This window comes from Leiobunum rupestre, chromosome 8, assembly GCF_980474605.1.
Source record: "Leiobunum rupestre chromosome 8, qqLeiRupe1.1.hap1, whole genome shotgun sequence".
In the NCBI taxonomy this organism is placed as follows: Eukaryota; Metazoa; Arthropoda; class Arachnida; order Opiliones; family Sclerosomatidae; genus Leiobunum; species Leiobunum rupestre.
In genome coordinates, this window is record NC_143391.1 from 10,663,763 (window position 1) to 10,678,770 (window position 15,008).

Consider the following 15,008-nt stretch of genomic DNA (forward strand, 5'->3'; position numbering starts at 1 on the left):
TGCATTTGGCACTGTTAAAGGTACATATTTTCAAGAGTTCGCGAGTTCCATTTAGCACTGTAAAAGGTACGGCAGTGTACACCGAGTTCGCAGAGTGTCTTACCCCTCGGATTTTTGTTAAACCTTATTTGAAGTGTAAATGAAGGAAATTCATAATTTGCGGTCAAGGTCCGCGTTGGAACACTAACTATTCCCACAATGGAAAAAATAGATCTCAAGGTCATTCGAACACAGTCACGTGTATTCAGTGTAAACTAGGCGATTTCTCGTCCCCCTTAGGCATATAAACTGTCTATGAGATAGCGAACCTCGACGCGTTGTTGTCTGAGAGACGATTCTGGTGGGTTTACTCTCGCCTCTGTTGGTGAAAGCAGTCAAAAAGAAATCGTGCCTGGAGTTCTCCCTAAGACCGAGCACTTTATATTGCAGTTGAGAAGGGTTTATCGGCACGACGGTGGCATTCTGGGATAACAAGTTCTTTTTGGTTCAAATATTCAAAAATCAATTCAACTGATTAGGTTTTCTACAAGAAATTCGCTTACTTTAACGGAATTGGCCGAACTTTTCCAGTACAGAGCGTATTTAGTTATCAATCCGTTCGGGTTCTTGGATTTCTTCCAAATTAGTAATATAGAATCGGCGGACATAACCACCGCTTTGATATCGGATGGCGGCCCGGGAACTATGGTACAAAATTTACAGTCAATACCGTCCATTATAAGGTGACACGCGTAACTTACTATCTTCCATCGTCCTGCAATAAACGGCTTCACTGGCCACTCCTTCGCCTTTCTGATTGTACGCGCTGACTCGTATGGTGTAATTGGTGAACTTCAACAGATTGCTTAGCTTGATTTCCTGGCCCGGAACAAGCTTTTCTAAATGTTCCTGATGACCTAAAAAACAACGCATTCACTTTGTTTTCTTATTCAGACTAAATTTTACTATTAGCTTACTGTCTTCTTCGCTGTCGGTTATTTTATAAGTCACTTTGTAACCCTGAAGTATGCCGTGGATGGTCGAATGGGGAGGCCCTTCCCAAGACACGTGAATTCCTTGAGAGGAATGGGCCGCGCATCTCAAGTCCCGCGGGGCTTGACTCGGCACTGCGAAAACACACAATCCCTAAATGTTCCCAGTAAAGCGGTAAAGAAATATTTTAAGAGTATTACCATCCTCCATGGTTCTGACAATAATTTCGTCGGACCTGGGGCCTGCACCCATAGAATTGTAGGCTTGAACCAAGATGCTATAGCGCGTAAACTTCTGTAACGGAGTCAGGGTAACTTCTTCCACCTTCCCAGAGTTAAGCTCGAGAGTTTTGTATAGATAAGGATCGTCAGATTCGTACACTTTGTAGCCAATGTAATAACCTCTAATCGGTCCATTCCACAAGTCCTCTTCCGGAGGCTACGCGGGTTACGAAGAAAGGAGGATTTCAAAGAAAAAGGAAAGACGGTTAAAGGCGAGGATATCGAATAGCCACCCGATTTCCATAACATATACCTTCATAAAAATAACGTACTTTCCATGTCACCCTGATGGATTGGGAGTCAATGGCTTCCCCTTGGACGTCTAACGGTGGGCCGCCTGGCACTGCAATACCAATTTAATGCCGTTAAGAATCGTTACTTACGATATAGGTCGTCGTACCAACCTTCTTCGGAAGTGGTAACCGCGACGTCTTCGCTCGCTTCACCGACACCAACAACGTTTTCGGCTTGAACGTGACAAGTATAGATCCTGGCAGGGCGCAGTCCTCGAACGAGTGCTGTTGTTTCTTCACTAGATACGGAAGCGTTGACGATTCGATCAGATGGATTTGTCATGCAGAGAATAATGAACTTCGTGAGAGCGCTGTTTCCAGCGTAAGGCGCTGACCAAGTCAATTTGGCTGTTCGACTCTTCTGCTCCAGAAGGCGAACGTCTTTAGGAGGTCCCGGGGGTTCTAAAAACCGGAATAGTCCCCAAACCGTTTAAATCACGAAGGCGACTATGGCAAGACAAATTAAAAGAGCCGAAGGCCAACCTCGCACGATGAGCCGAATATTATGGTCGTCTCGACCGAAGGCATTTGACGCAAGGCACGTGAATAGTACGGAATCTCGTCTCTCAGCGGCCAGAATGACCAACTCGGAAGACATCCGCTTGTTTGCTACAACCTCCTTCAGTTCGTAGCTAAAAGGGACAGATGTTATACTTATAATTCCCAGATACTATACTCATATATATATAGAAATCGATTTACCGAGCATCTTCGGTAGGATTGAGCGGTTGCTTGTCTACGTTCCAAACGATCGTCATCGGATGGTCGCCGACGGCTTCGCAACTCAAAAGGACTCGCTCTCCCTTGTGGACCGTCTCGCTTCTGAACTTGGTTTCAAAACGTGGTGGGACTTAACGTGAACATACACCATACATACGCCTATAGCAGTAAACAGCGACTGCGACGCGGGAGCTTATGGAAAGTCTATTTTCAGAGGGATATTGGTTGAGGAGCCAATCTTCCTTTCAGTTATATATATTATTCATACAAGTATGAGTGAAAAAAAGAGTTAAAATTCAAGAAATAGCTTTAATAATTTGAATGTAATGTGAGTAAAATTTTAAACTCGTGATTAGCTCCGGCCCCAAATATTTATTGGTCCAAAACAAAGCGACTATTGAATCAAAATCGAAAGTTTTCCAGCAGAATTATTCGTATATCAGAATAGTCGATCGTTATTGGACAAATAACATCAGACTATTTCCACGCTCATTTATGGAAATGACGAAAAAGCGCGAACGTTAAACGTTCTATAAGAAAAAAAAAGAATATCCCGAGAAGAACAAATAGGTTTCGTACCATGCACAGTCAGAAAAATGACTTTGCTAAGTCCGGATCCAATTTTATTGTTAGCTTGGCACAAGTAGTAGCCGCCGTCCATTTCTTGGGCATTTTTAATGAAGAGTGAGCCGTTGGAGTGCACCTCGTAGTGTGGACCGCTGGCGATTGAAGTGTAGTGTCTAGGATTGCTGGCTTCGAGATGGATAAAATAATAATTATTAGCGCTCGCCAAAAGATGATATCGCGTTTCGACGATTAAATAATATATTTACCAGAGCCCCTTTCCCAAGTCATGACCGGAGAAGGAAATCCCTGCGACAGACAATCGATGCGAATGGTGTGTCCGGAAACTACGGAAGTATCTCGCGGTTCCACTTCCCATTTAGGGGGCACTTAAGGGAAGAAAAAGTCGCCATCGTCAAAAAGATCCCCGAATAAAATATGACGGTCATTCCGAGCGAATGCCTCCGCCTCCCCCCCCCCCCTCAGCAGCCGCCATTACGCGAGAAACCCAATCTCTTCCTTCGCAAGCATTCGCCGAAATGAATGTCGCTCTTACCATCGACCACCAGCAAAGCGGTGTGCGAAACGGCGGCGGCCGCGTTACTGACGGTGCAGGTGTAGTTGCCGTTGTGATTGGGACTAATGCTGGGAAAGGTCAAATCGCTCGAGAAATCGTCGTCACGATTGACTACTCGCAGAGTGGCTTCGATGGCTTCGGCGTCTTTGGTCCAGCGAAAGAGGAAAGGAGGGTCTCCCTGGATGACCGTGCACACTAAACGGGCTCGCATCCCTTCTTGGAGGTTACGAGGGAAATGGAAGGGGTCAATGACTGGTTTTACTGCCGACGACGATGAAAGAATGAAAGAATACAGCGATTTAGAGACGAATGTCGCGGTGGCGGAACAAATACAATTTGGGTTGTTGAGAGAAAGACAAATATATACCCATAACTCGTATCCTGACGGTGCCGCTGGCGCTTTGACCCTGTTTGTTCTTGGCTCTGCAAGTGTACGGTCCGTCGTCGACGCCTTTTTGCACGTCCTGAATGATCAGCGTCCCGTTGGAGAACACTTCCTGTCGTCGGTTGGTCGGAAGCCCGCTTCCTACCGTGGACCAGCCGATGGATTCGACGGGGTAGCCCGCCACCGGACACCTTAGCACCAAGTTGACTCCCGCCACTGCGGAAACGTCTTTCATAGGACGGATATAAGGCAGACCGAATACGTTTAAGTTGGCCGCGTGAGTGACCGTTCCGGCGGGACTGGACGCCACGCAGCCGTACTGGCCACCATCCTCGACCCTCAGCGACGTGAAATTGACGTAACTGACCACTTGACCGTGACTCGAAATGTAATCACCCACGCGAAAGTTTTGATTCTCTCCGAGATTATCTCCGTCTAGCGTCCAGGTAATTTCCGGCAACGGATTCCCCGATGCGACGCACTTCAGCGAATGAAAATGTCCCGGCTGCGATGTCTGCTCGTTAAACACGGAATGGAAGACGGGACCCGCGTCTTTTATTCCCAAAAGAAGACCCAACAACAATTCGACAAATGAAAAGAGAAAAATACACTTTTATTACAAATTGTCTCATTTTAATATAGTCGCGCCCACCGAAATTCCTTAACGTTACAAGCCACATCACGGTCGTCAAAGAATTGCGGCGGCCCACTACGCTCCGAGTCAAACAAAATCCGAGAGATGGGGTGGCAAACAAAATCCGAGAGATGGGGTGGGAAAAGTAAAGCATCAAGGAGGAAAGAAAGAGCCACGAGTGGCGGTCCACCCTCCAGGGAAATATTAAAGTTGGGCAAAGAGAAACTTTTCTCAAGCCGGTATTAAATCGCACCCTGAACTATCGTTCAATATTAAATATTTCAAATACTTCCAAAGAGAAGCGATACGAAATAAAAGAGCTTAAACAAAAAGACGGAGAAAAAAGGAGTAAAAGCAACGACTAAAACGCGAGTGAGAAAGAAAAAACCTGAAAATAAAAATGTTATCCACTTTTGGGCGCGCCTTTATCACGGGTTGTGATTTATTAAAAAAAAAAAGGAAAATGAAAAACTCATTGCGAAAGGGGGGCGCAATTGCCGGCGCTTTTACGCCGTTCCCCCCTTTTAGTTCATCTTTGCTCGCATCCTTCGTACTTTGTTGGGGGAAGAAGCCGTTTTGTAAAGTTTCTCGAGCAACTGGAAGATGAGAAGCCGTTATGACGAAGCGGAGCAAAAAAACGCAAGATGAAGAGACGGAACACCGAGATGAAAAAAAGAGAAAGAGAAAGTGATTGCCAACGTTGGATGCTCTTACATTACCCTTTCGATATAGGGAGGATTCCAGCGGCGTCGTGGATTACCTTTAGACGCGTCCCTACCGTAAAAGGGGGCCACCGAAAAAACCTAAATCGTTCGATAGGGAGGAGATAGGGCACGGACCGGTTCGAACCTCGCTTATAAGCGATGAATGAGCCGAGCTCGCGATATTGGCGAAGAAAGAGTAGGAAGAAGAAAGACAGATAAAAAACAAAAGGGTCAGCTTCTGTCCGTTAATAAGAAAAGGTCTTTGACGGACGATGACGCCGGGAGATTTTCCTAACCTCGCCCTTTCTCCGGCTCTTCCCGGGGATTGAAAGAGATCTTAAGAGAGGGGGGAGAACAGCGGGAATGCAACGCGGATGGTGGGAGGGGAGGATGGAGATTGGAGAAGGCAACAATTTCGGTCGAGAAGCGCGCCAAGGTTTTAGCGTCGTGGCCTTCCATCGGAAAGGATTTAGAGCGAGCTAAAGCGCGTATGCCGGCGCACGCCCCTGTCGTAGAAGGGGCCTTAGCTATTACGTCTGAATTACGACACCAACGTGCGCGAGTTATTAGCGCTAAAGCTTTCGCCTCGGAAAATCTCCTCGGAGGAAAGGGCCCGTAGAAATGGCTCGTTAGCGACGACGCCTCTTAAAGGGCAACCCTCGACTAGACCCCGAGATTCCAGCCGAACACTCTTAAATTTTTTGCCCTCCCAGTCCTACTTTCTCCGCGGGCTACGACCAACTTTTTTCCCTTTTTTTCGCGCGTGGCTCTTACGGACCATTCTCTCTATATAGTTCTATTTTATAGGCGCGCGCCCTCGAATCCGTCCCCGGAGCGCGCCAAGTACTACTCCCGACTTGGGAGAAATCTCCGAGACGATGTTAGAAAGGAAAAACCCTTCCCCCCTTCTTTTTTTACGATCCTAGAGCGCAACTTCTCAAAGTTGAGCTCATTTGGAAGGAAAATAGAGATCAGGAAAGAGCTTATTAAAGGCGAGCGTTTCCCTCCCGCGCCCGTTTCTTTAAGCAGCGCCTTTTTGCCTACCCGAAAAAGGTTTTAATGGGATTGGGGGAAAGGGAGGCTCGAAAGACCTTTTCCGGTACAAGAGGGCACCACTGAGCCCACGAAAAAGAAGGCGAACGAAGAATCAATGGAAGACTAACTTATAAAAATCTATACGCGGGGAAATGGCCGAGCCGCACAAAATAACCCTTCACATTTCCCCCTTTAAAATTTTAAGGACGTAAAAAATTCGGCTGACAAAATAAAATAAAAATGTTTCCATATATTAAAGTCATTACCAGAAAAGCTAGAAACGCGCCCCCGTACCATTAGCACAGCAGTCCGGTAAGGTTTCGGTTGGTCTAGCAACGAAACGGAGTTGAATAAGGAGCGTTAAAGGTTTTTGCCAGTAAAATCTCTTCCGCCTATATCGTCTCTTATTTTTTTTTACATCAGAATGAAGGATAAAAGCCCGGCGATATCCAAATCTTGGTGGTATTGAAAATTCTACCATCATCTCCGGCAAAAGCAACACCCACCCGCCGACTTTCTGTTACGGACGTAGAAGATGGAAAATGTTATAAAAAAGGCGAAAAATATATATCTATATTTTACGAGTATATCCGCGCAATGCTATAAAGTTGGTCGGTAGCGGACGGGGTAAAGAAAAAGACCTAAAAACTCATCTTTTCTATAGGTTTTTGCACTCTTACTATTTTTATTATTATTTCGGCGTTTGGGTTTAGCTGCGGTCATTTTTACTCGTTCCACGAGGATATATACCGCTATATAGAAACGTATATAATCCCGAGACATAATATAGAAAAGTGTATACTCGCTAGAGAGGTTCTCGTAAAATAATAACGCTAAAAGCTCTGCCTCTTTTCTCTTCCAAAAAATAAATAAATAATTCGACGCCGTAAATACTTTTACATGTCTGCCAAACACGAAATTCGGTTACTCCGCGAATGGCCCGAAATGGGATTAAGGAGTTCCCGTAATCAAGACCGTATCGGTCGACGCGGATCACTTGGATCGCGGGATCAAGACCTCGCCGGGGGGTAAAGTCTGCGACGTTGATTTATAAGCGTGGCCGGCTTCGGACCTTTAGACGGGGCATAGGGCTTCTAAAGACAAGAAGAGCGAGGCGTTGTAAGAATATAAAATAAAGATAAAAGCTTTTCCCCGAGAGGATACCCGACTAATCCATTGCTTAGAGAAAATTTCTAATGAATTTTAAATATATATTATCTTATGGGCTAACATTGAAGGAAGGACAAAGAATATGTAAATTAGATGACCTCCTAGAATGAGTTCGGCCGTCGCTTGAGCACTTTCGTAATCGTTGCTGACGAGGCATTGGTACATCCCGCCATCCTCGCGGGTCACTCGGCGAAAGTCCAAATTGACCCAGGACAAGAGTCGAAGCCGGTCGCCGTCCACGATCAAAGGTTTGCCGTCCTTCAGCCAGGCGACGCTATTGACCGGATGGCCGGTGTAGGAGCAGTTGAAAGACGCACGCTTCCCCACGTCCACGGACTGCTTCGGCGGCGACATGCGCGCCGTTAAATGAGCTGCAAAACCACGGAGATAAAAAGAGTGTGTCCGTGGCGTTATAAAGCGAGGGTGTGGTCATCATCGAACCCCCATTTATCTCCCCCCCCGGCACGTTTCTATTAGTAGGCGCGTGGATAATAAAATAAAAGGGTCTTACCGTTGACGGTCAAAACCAAGTCTTGGCGCTCTTCGCCGGCGCTGTTGCTAATGGCGCAAACGTACTTGCCACTGTCTTCGACGTTGACTTGCCGATACAGGAGCGAGCCGCTCAACTGAGTGATGCGGGGCTCCAAGTACAGGGGCACCAAATGAGTGCTGTTCCGTCTAGCGTAACGGTACCAACTGCCAACGATCAAAGAAAAGAAAATGAGATCATTTTTCGCAGCCAAATGCGTTTTACTAAAAATTAACGCCTCATTATTTCTAGATCATTAAATTTCAATCAGCTACGGCGTAAAAATACGCCTTTCGCATTATCATTATACTATACGCGTCCGACTAATATATTGTAGATTTACACGCGATGCCTCGCCAAAAAAAAACTAAATTTTTAACTTTGTTATATTAATGTAAAATGTAATGTATTTCAATCGTAACAAATTTGCGGGGTTTAATCCACCACTCACACTCCTAAAATAACCTTCGTAATTTAAGCCCCTTTTTTTAAGAAAACCTTCACATCGCCACTGATAAATTCACTGATGACGAGAAAGCCTCTTATTTTCATATACCCCTGGAAGTGGGCTCGAATTGCAATACACGGGAGTAACGCTATTGGAACACTTCTACAGGCGCATATAGGTCAAAAATAGACCAAAGGATGAAAAAGTGTTTAAAATATTATTTTTACCGCACGCTCCTAACTATCGAAACTTTCCCGAAGTAAAACTTTGGCGAGAATGTTGAGCAATCTGTTTTATTTGATCCGAATGAGAAAGGGAAGCGATAGGAAAACGGCCAAAAACGTTCGCATCGAGGAAACTGGCACGCGTGCGGAGGTGTAAAATGAAATTATCCGAACAAGCCGATACACACACACGCAGTCCCTGTAGATAAAAATCAAACGAGAGAACAGGCAACGGAGGGGCGGATATCGGCCCTTCAAAAGCCGCCAAAACGGAAAGCATCCCAAATATATACCATATAGAAATAGAACTCGGATAAAAAGGAGCCAAAAAATAATTGGGACGGGAGAAAGAGAGATATAATAACGAAGTTAGAAAGGCACGCATCTCCCAAAAAGTCTCGGATATACAGCGGAGTCTAAGGAGGGCTTCTTAGGAGGGAGAGGATGGGGAAGAAAGGGAGCAAAGTCTCGTTAAGATTGAAAGCAAAGTATCGCTAGAATCCGCTTAATTCGAAAGGGCGAGCGGCATACCAAAAATAGAAAGTTCGCTCTCTCTCTTCTCGGAGGAGGAGGAGTGCGTGGCGGCCGCGTCTAGTCTGCCCCGGAGCAACAATAGAAAAGCGAAATAGTCGGGGCATCTCTCGCTTAGGTAGGCAAAGGGTCAAAAGGCGGCGCACCCCGCGCTAATGTAATCGGGGACTTCCTTCTAGCCTTTCCTTCCTTTTCTTTTTCTTCCTTCGGGTTTTTTTGGGCGAGTGCAATTTTATCGAGTCTCTTAACAAACTTAAATCGAGCGGCGTCCCACTCCGCCTAGTGTTATGAAACACGCGGGCCGCTTCTATACGTATTAGGAAGAGAGGCCGTCACTCGGTAGCCGACGTCCCGTCGAGCCAACGACGAGCAATTATGATATTCCCGCGGGAAAAGCGGACTCTCCTCTCCGCGGGCACTCTTTTGTCCTCCGCTAAATTAACGGGGTGTTTGCGCCGAGGCTACCCCTCGTTAAGACTCGCATTCGCTGCCCAGTTACGGACCCAGCCTCTCTATCCTGCCTTGTTTTGATCAGCCAAAACACGCGAGCTTACTTCGGCGTGTTCAACTTCGGCGCCCGTATACATTAAGGGAATTCGATTCGTTATGGAAATGCCAAGAACGGCTGCCTATAAACTCGAGAGATACGGAAGGGGGAATGGCGAGCGAAGGGTGGGGACTAAAAACCCGACACTTTGAATTAAGTCCGTCGAAACGGCGCGCGTATATGGCTAGTCGGGGAGGAACGGCGCGCGTCATTTTCGATACGTCTTCCTCCTGCAAAAAGGGGGATGGTGACCTTTAAAGGGTCCACCGCGCCTAGATATATTCCGATGGAAGCCAACAGGGAGGAATTGAGGTAGTTCGTGTAAGAGAGGGGAGGAGGCGGGGGAGAGCGTTGCTTGGATGAAAGGGAAAGCGAAGTATTCGGCCTGTTTTAAGCCATTTCTGATCGATCCGGTCATCTTTATCGAGCCTGACGTTTTATTGACATCTTCAATATAAAAAAGGAGAGTTTCTCGGTGGTCTATGAAATCACGTTTCCTATTGTGCCGAGCAACCAAGATGGATAAAAAAGAGAGAGTGAGGTAGCTAGCGTGGGTAAGGCGGACCGTAGGAACCGGTACGCGATAAAATAACACAATCGATGTTTTTTCTCTCTCTGGCTCTTTCTCTTTTCTTCTCTCTTTCTCTCTCCGTTTCTTCGCGATGTTCTCGCGCAATTACATTTTCAATATTGCGTCCGCCGCGGCCCAAGAAAGGAAATATTTCTCCCAAAAGTCACGAACTGTGTAATCTAGGGTTTCCCGATAGATAAAACGATATAGGCTGATATTTTTATTTCAAATTTAAACGCCAACAAATTGAAATAGGCTAAATAACAAAAAAGTGGTCGATGGGAAAGGCTTTTCACTAAAACGTCTAATTTTTTTATAACCAAAAAGAATGATTATTTTTTTCTTTGATGAACGTAATACATATTGGGAAAAAAAATATATTTTAATTTAAAATTCAATAATGAAGAATAATCAGAACGAAATGGTACTTCTGCCTAATTATTTTTCATTTAATAAAATTGAAAAATATTAATTAACTTCAAATACTATAAATTATCGATAAAGCTGCGATTCACCTAGTGACCCATACTTCTAGGGGCCCAAATCCACCCTAAAGATATTAAAAAATTCTTTGTTTCAAAATTTTGTACGCTAACATGACATTAATCCTGCGCAATTTAACCCGGCCACCTGAATTAAAGGCTTTAAAAGTCACTCGATGACTTAGGCCTAAGGTGGTGCCTAGCTGATTATTATTATTATTATAATATGTCCGATTGTTTATAACGCTATAATTTCCACAAAAGCCATTTCGGACCTAATGTATTATTCTGGGTTGCAGGGATCGCTTCAGCAATACTCGCTCAAACGCTAGAACAATTAAATTGCACAATAACATAAAATTTCAGCTACTGTTTGTTTTACACGTGTACTGGGCTCACCGCCGTATTCCACATAACTCTACAAGAATTAGGCTTAGAAGGGTCAGGGATATCACAATCGAAAGTAAATACATGTATAATGCCCTCGGTAGCGCGTTATGAATTGCGGAGATCGGCAGTCCACATGTAGGTTATTTTCCCATTTTAGTGATTTTAGGCGATATTCGACTTTAAATTTACATAATGATTTTAAATTAAGACCAACTTGGTTGAAAATTATATTTTTAGTCAGTAGCGTAAGCGTTTCGCTACCTTATTTCCAAAACCAATTAGTAACTCGAAAAACAATTTTTGATAAAATTCATCTTGGGTTTATTAAGTTGATGTATAAGATAATTGTCAATTTTTTAAAATTAAAATTTAAGATTTGAAATTTATTTAATATATTGGTGGATGGTGTGTACTTAAATGTCCGTGACATCTTGTTATAATTGCTTTAAATAAATCTTTCAATTTAAGGACTTACTTACACCAAAAGTAAAGCTAAAAATAACAAATCTAAATCGTGAGTTGATAATCTTAATTTTCAGGCTTAGATTTTGATGCCAATATTAGCCATATTATTTTAAAACAACTGCTGCTAAAATATTGCAATTGGTCAAAATCTTACTTAAATTTCATTACCACTGCCAATATATTTATGGTGGTGGAAACGCCCCACTTAAGAGTACAAGTGAATTGGTTGTACCACCGCCAAAACCCCTTCCAAACTGAGAGTTTCAATTCGGTTCAATAACACCACACAAAAATACACACATCAATATAAATCAAATAAATAAAAAGAATAATCGGAAAAACGAAAACGTCACAACAAATCGTCAAACCAAAATCTTCACCCCTAAAAATAACAAATAAAAGAAAATTATTTACGAAAAATATGGCCACGGAAAAAAAAATTAAATATATCCAGACATATACCGAAAAATGCCGGAATAAATACAAATGGGTAGTGGCGTCTTAAGAATACATAGATCGAACCATCTGCGTTTTCCTCTTGAATAATAAACAGAAAAAAATCAAGCGTGAAATATATTCTCCACCCTCTCTCTCTCTCTCTCTCTCTCTCTCTCTCTCTCTCTCTCTCGCTGTCTCCAGTTTTCTTTCGATTCTTTCCAAGATTTCGCGAATAACGCGAGCGGGAATGGAAAAGAAAAGATCTTGAATTGTAATGACGTTCTGAAGAGAGAGAGAGAGAGAGAGAGAGGGAGAGAAATAGAGAGGGAGAGAGGAAGCTATAGAAAGTTGGAAACTGATGTGTGTGTGTGTGTGTGTACGTTCATTGGAGATAACATTTTTTTCCACGCCGCGGCGCTCTTAAAAATTCCGCACCACGTCTTGTCTAGATTTCGGGCGGATTAAGAGAAATCCGGGGTACGAAAGGTGAAGAGAGGAGGGGCGATGGAGGGAGGAACGAGACCAGGGGGGTCTTCTCCGAAGAAGAAATCTACACCCCTAAACAGGTCATCATCATCATTTTCACTTTGTTAGGATCTCTATAACGAGAGAGAGAGAAAATGTCGCCGTCCGCCAGCCACCGCGCCGCCATTTTTTTAAATAAAGTTGTCGTTATTTCCTTGGAAAAAAACACTGAGAGAAAGAGAGAGAGGAAGCTGAGGCTTAACGCTTGGACTGGAATACGAAGTAACCAATGACAGAGAGAGAACGATGTCGAGATGGAAAGAAGGCGGCGGTGAGAAGGAATAAAAAGTGAAGAACTAAAAGAAATTCCCTCCGTTTTACATGGAAAGAATAAGAAAAAGGGAAAAATGGGGAGTAGCGACGTCTTTTTGATGGTAAAAGGAAGCGAGATTTGGCAAGTGTCTCTCCTCTCTTTTTCCGTTCCTCTTCGTGTTCCGAGAGGAAACGACGATAGGAACGAGCGGAGAGCGGCGCGGTGCCCCCCGCCCGGCCAACGCCCGTTATAGCGGCTGACGAGTAATGTTTGCGGAAGATCCCAACTTAGAGAGAGAGAGAGAGAGAGAGAGAGAGAAAGAGAGAGAGAGAGAGAGAGAGAGAGAGAGAGAGAGAGAGAGAGAGAGAGAGAGAGAGAGAGAGAGAGAGCGTTTGTTATTTGAAAAATTGATTGAACGTCTTGACGTCCGGTTCCGAGAGAAAGGAAAGGGAAGACAACGGCGGGGAAGGAAACTGGTGGAATGGCAAACGCCCGACAGAGGGGCCGCCGATGGTCCAAATCAAAATTGACAACAACTCGGCGGGATGGACGACGCGACCATTGAATGAGTTTCGTGGATTTTAGAGCGTCTACAAACCTCGATAAACCGGGGAAGATTAAATATGAAATAATTTTTATTAAGTGTCTCCTTTTTCATTCAATTATTATTAAAAATTTAATGACCGTTTGAGTTAAAAAATTTCGCGAAATATTAATTATTATAGTTGGTTTAAAGACGAAATTAAATGTGATCCGTCGTTAATAGGAGAAACGCGTTGAAGTTCTAATTCTTTTACTGGGCAGTAAGAAAAATTATTTTTAACATTAAATTCTAGCACACTGAGGTGCCAGAATCGCTTGGTTGCGCTTGTTGCAGATTACTTTCAGGGGCTAGTAGGCCACACTTTGAAGCTCTCTGGCGCTCTTTTAACTCATCGTAGGGAAATGGAAAAAAACAGGCATACTTCTAAACTCACCCCTACAACTCCTTAAACTTTCTGCATAACCTTTTGAAACACCCTGCATACTTCTAGTAATTTTAAATAACGAAACTAGTCGGGTCGAAAATTATTTAAATTTTAAATAAAAATTTTTGTGCACATTTTAACTTTCGTTATTTTTCACTCTTTCTTATATTATACTTCTAGTAAGACGAAGCTAAATATTTCTAACCCCAACGATATTTAGAAAACGGCTATCGTAAAACCCACGTGGACTTCTTCTTAGACCTATCTTTATCTACTGAATTTCTAATCATTAAATTTCGTAACGTATACAATTGCCGTCACTCGAAGAAGAACATTGCGGATAGCGGAAACTATTCCGAATTGAATAAAGTAGAAATTTCTTTAAAGATTGAAGCGTGGGCGACAAAAGCGATTAATTAAACGGAGCGACAACTAAGGGCTGGACCGCGCCGACTATACCGTATAAGCGAAGGCGGCTCTAGTTAAAAACAGCGGGGACGGGAGTAGCGTTTAGTTCGTGTCGGGAAGGTAGAACCCGCGGGAGGGAGGGAGGGTGGTTCTGGTCGGCATAATGCGAAGGGAAACCTTCTGACATTGACGTATCGGATGTTCAATGCCTCGAGTAGCAGCAAATTAACCGTAAAGTAAACAGTCCAACAACCCGTAACTCCCCGCGCCGAAAGGATGCCTTCTTCCTCCTCGCGGGGTCTCTTTTTAAACGTACCGTCTTATCCGTGCCACCAGGATTTCGATTAGCGAGAAGTTAGACGCGTCCCACTCCGGACCTCCCACTTCTCTCCAAACCCATCTTTCTAATTCGAATTTTTTCCCCTGGCGTATATAGCTATATGGCCGACACCGGTAATGTCCCTAATAAGTCTCAACGTCGCTATCCGAATTAACAGCATCCCCCGGACGCCCCATTTTCCATCTTCCACCCCCCCCCGGCTTTATTGCAAACCTCTTCTTCTCCCTTCAACCAACCAGTCGTCGAACTACGGTGTAAAAAAAAGTTTAATTTTCGCGATAATGGTAACGAGAGATTCGGGCCCAGGAAAAAAGGGGAAGGCGGGAAGTACGTCTTGGACGTGTAACAACGTAGGCTTAGTTTAACCTGCCACTCCCCCCCCCCGTTCCAATACCCTCTTAAATATTTTTCTATTACTTCTTTTCAATTTAGGACGAGGGAACTTAATCGCGTTATCGATTTCGAAAGCTTAGGCGCGTGTTAAAAAAAGTAATTTTATTTGAAATAAATTAGTAAAAGACAGCGTTTCCTACAATCCCCTTTTCATGTAAGGG

At 44.0% G+C, this 15,008-nt stretch overlaps 1 protein-coding gene across 3 annotated transcripts in view; it reads right to left on the reverse strand.

The window, feature by feature from the left end:
• LOC149932366 (cell adhesion molecule Dscam1-like) overlaps positions 1-15,008 on the reverse strand; it is a 105,107-nt gene that overhangs the window by 5,747 nt on the left and 84,352 nt on the right. For all 3 annotated transcript variants that reach the window (XM_090156870.1, XM_090156872.1, XM_090156871.1), the window contains 15 exons: positions 7,847-8,031; positions 7,434-7,706; positions 3,775-4,344; positions 3,387-3,668; positions 3,100-3,219; positions 2,846-3,019; positions 2,249-2,396; positions 2,030-2,178; positions 1,658-1,948; positions 1,526-1,596; positions 1,173-1,410; positions 957-1,106; positions 741-896; positions 543-682; positions 309-477 (listed from right to left, as the gene is read on the reverse strand). In XM_090156870.1, coding sequence (XP_090012996.1) covers positions 309-477; positions 543-682; positions 741-896; positions 957-1,106; positions 1,173-1,410; positions 1,526-1,596; positions 1,658-1,948; positions 2,030-2,178; positions 2,249-2,396; positions 2,846-3,019; positions 3,100-3,219; positions 3,387-3,668; positions 3,775-4,344; positions 7,434-7,706; positions 7,847-8,031 — 3,116 coding nt within the window. The remainder of the gene's footprint in view (positions 1-308; positions 478-542; positions 683-740; positions 897-956; positions 1,107-1,172; positions 1,411-1,525; positions 1,597-1,657; positions 1,949-2,029; positions 2,179-2,248; positions 2,397-2,845; positions 3,020-3,099; positions 3,220-3,386; positions 3,669-3,774; positions 4,345-7,433; positions 7,707-7,846; positions 8,032-15,008) is intronic.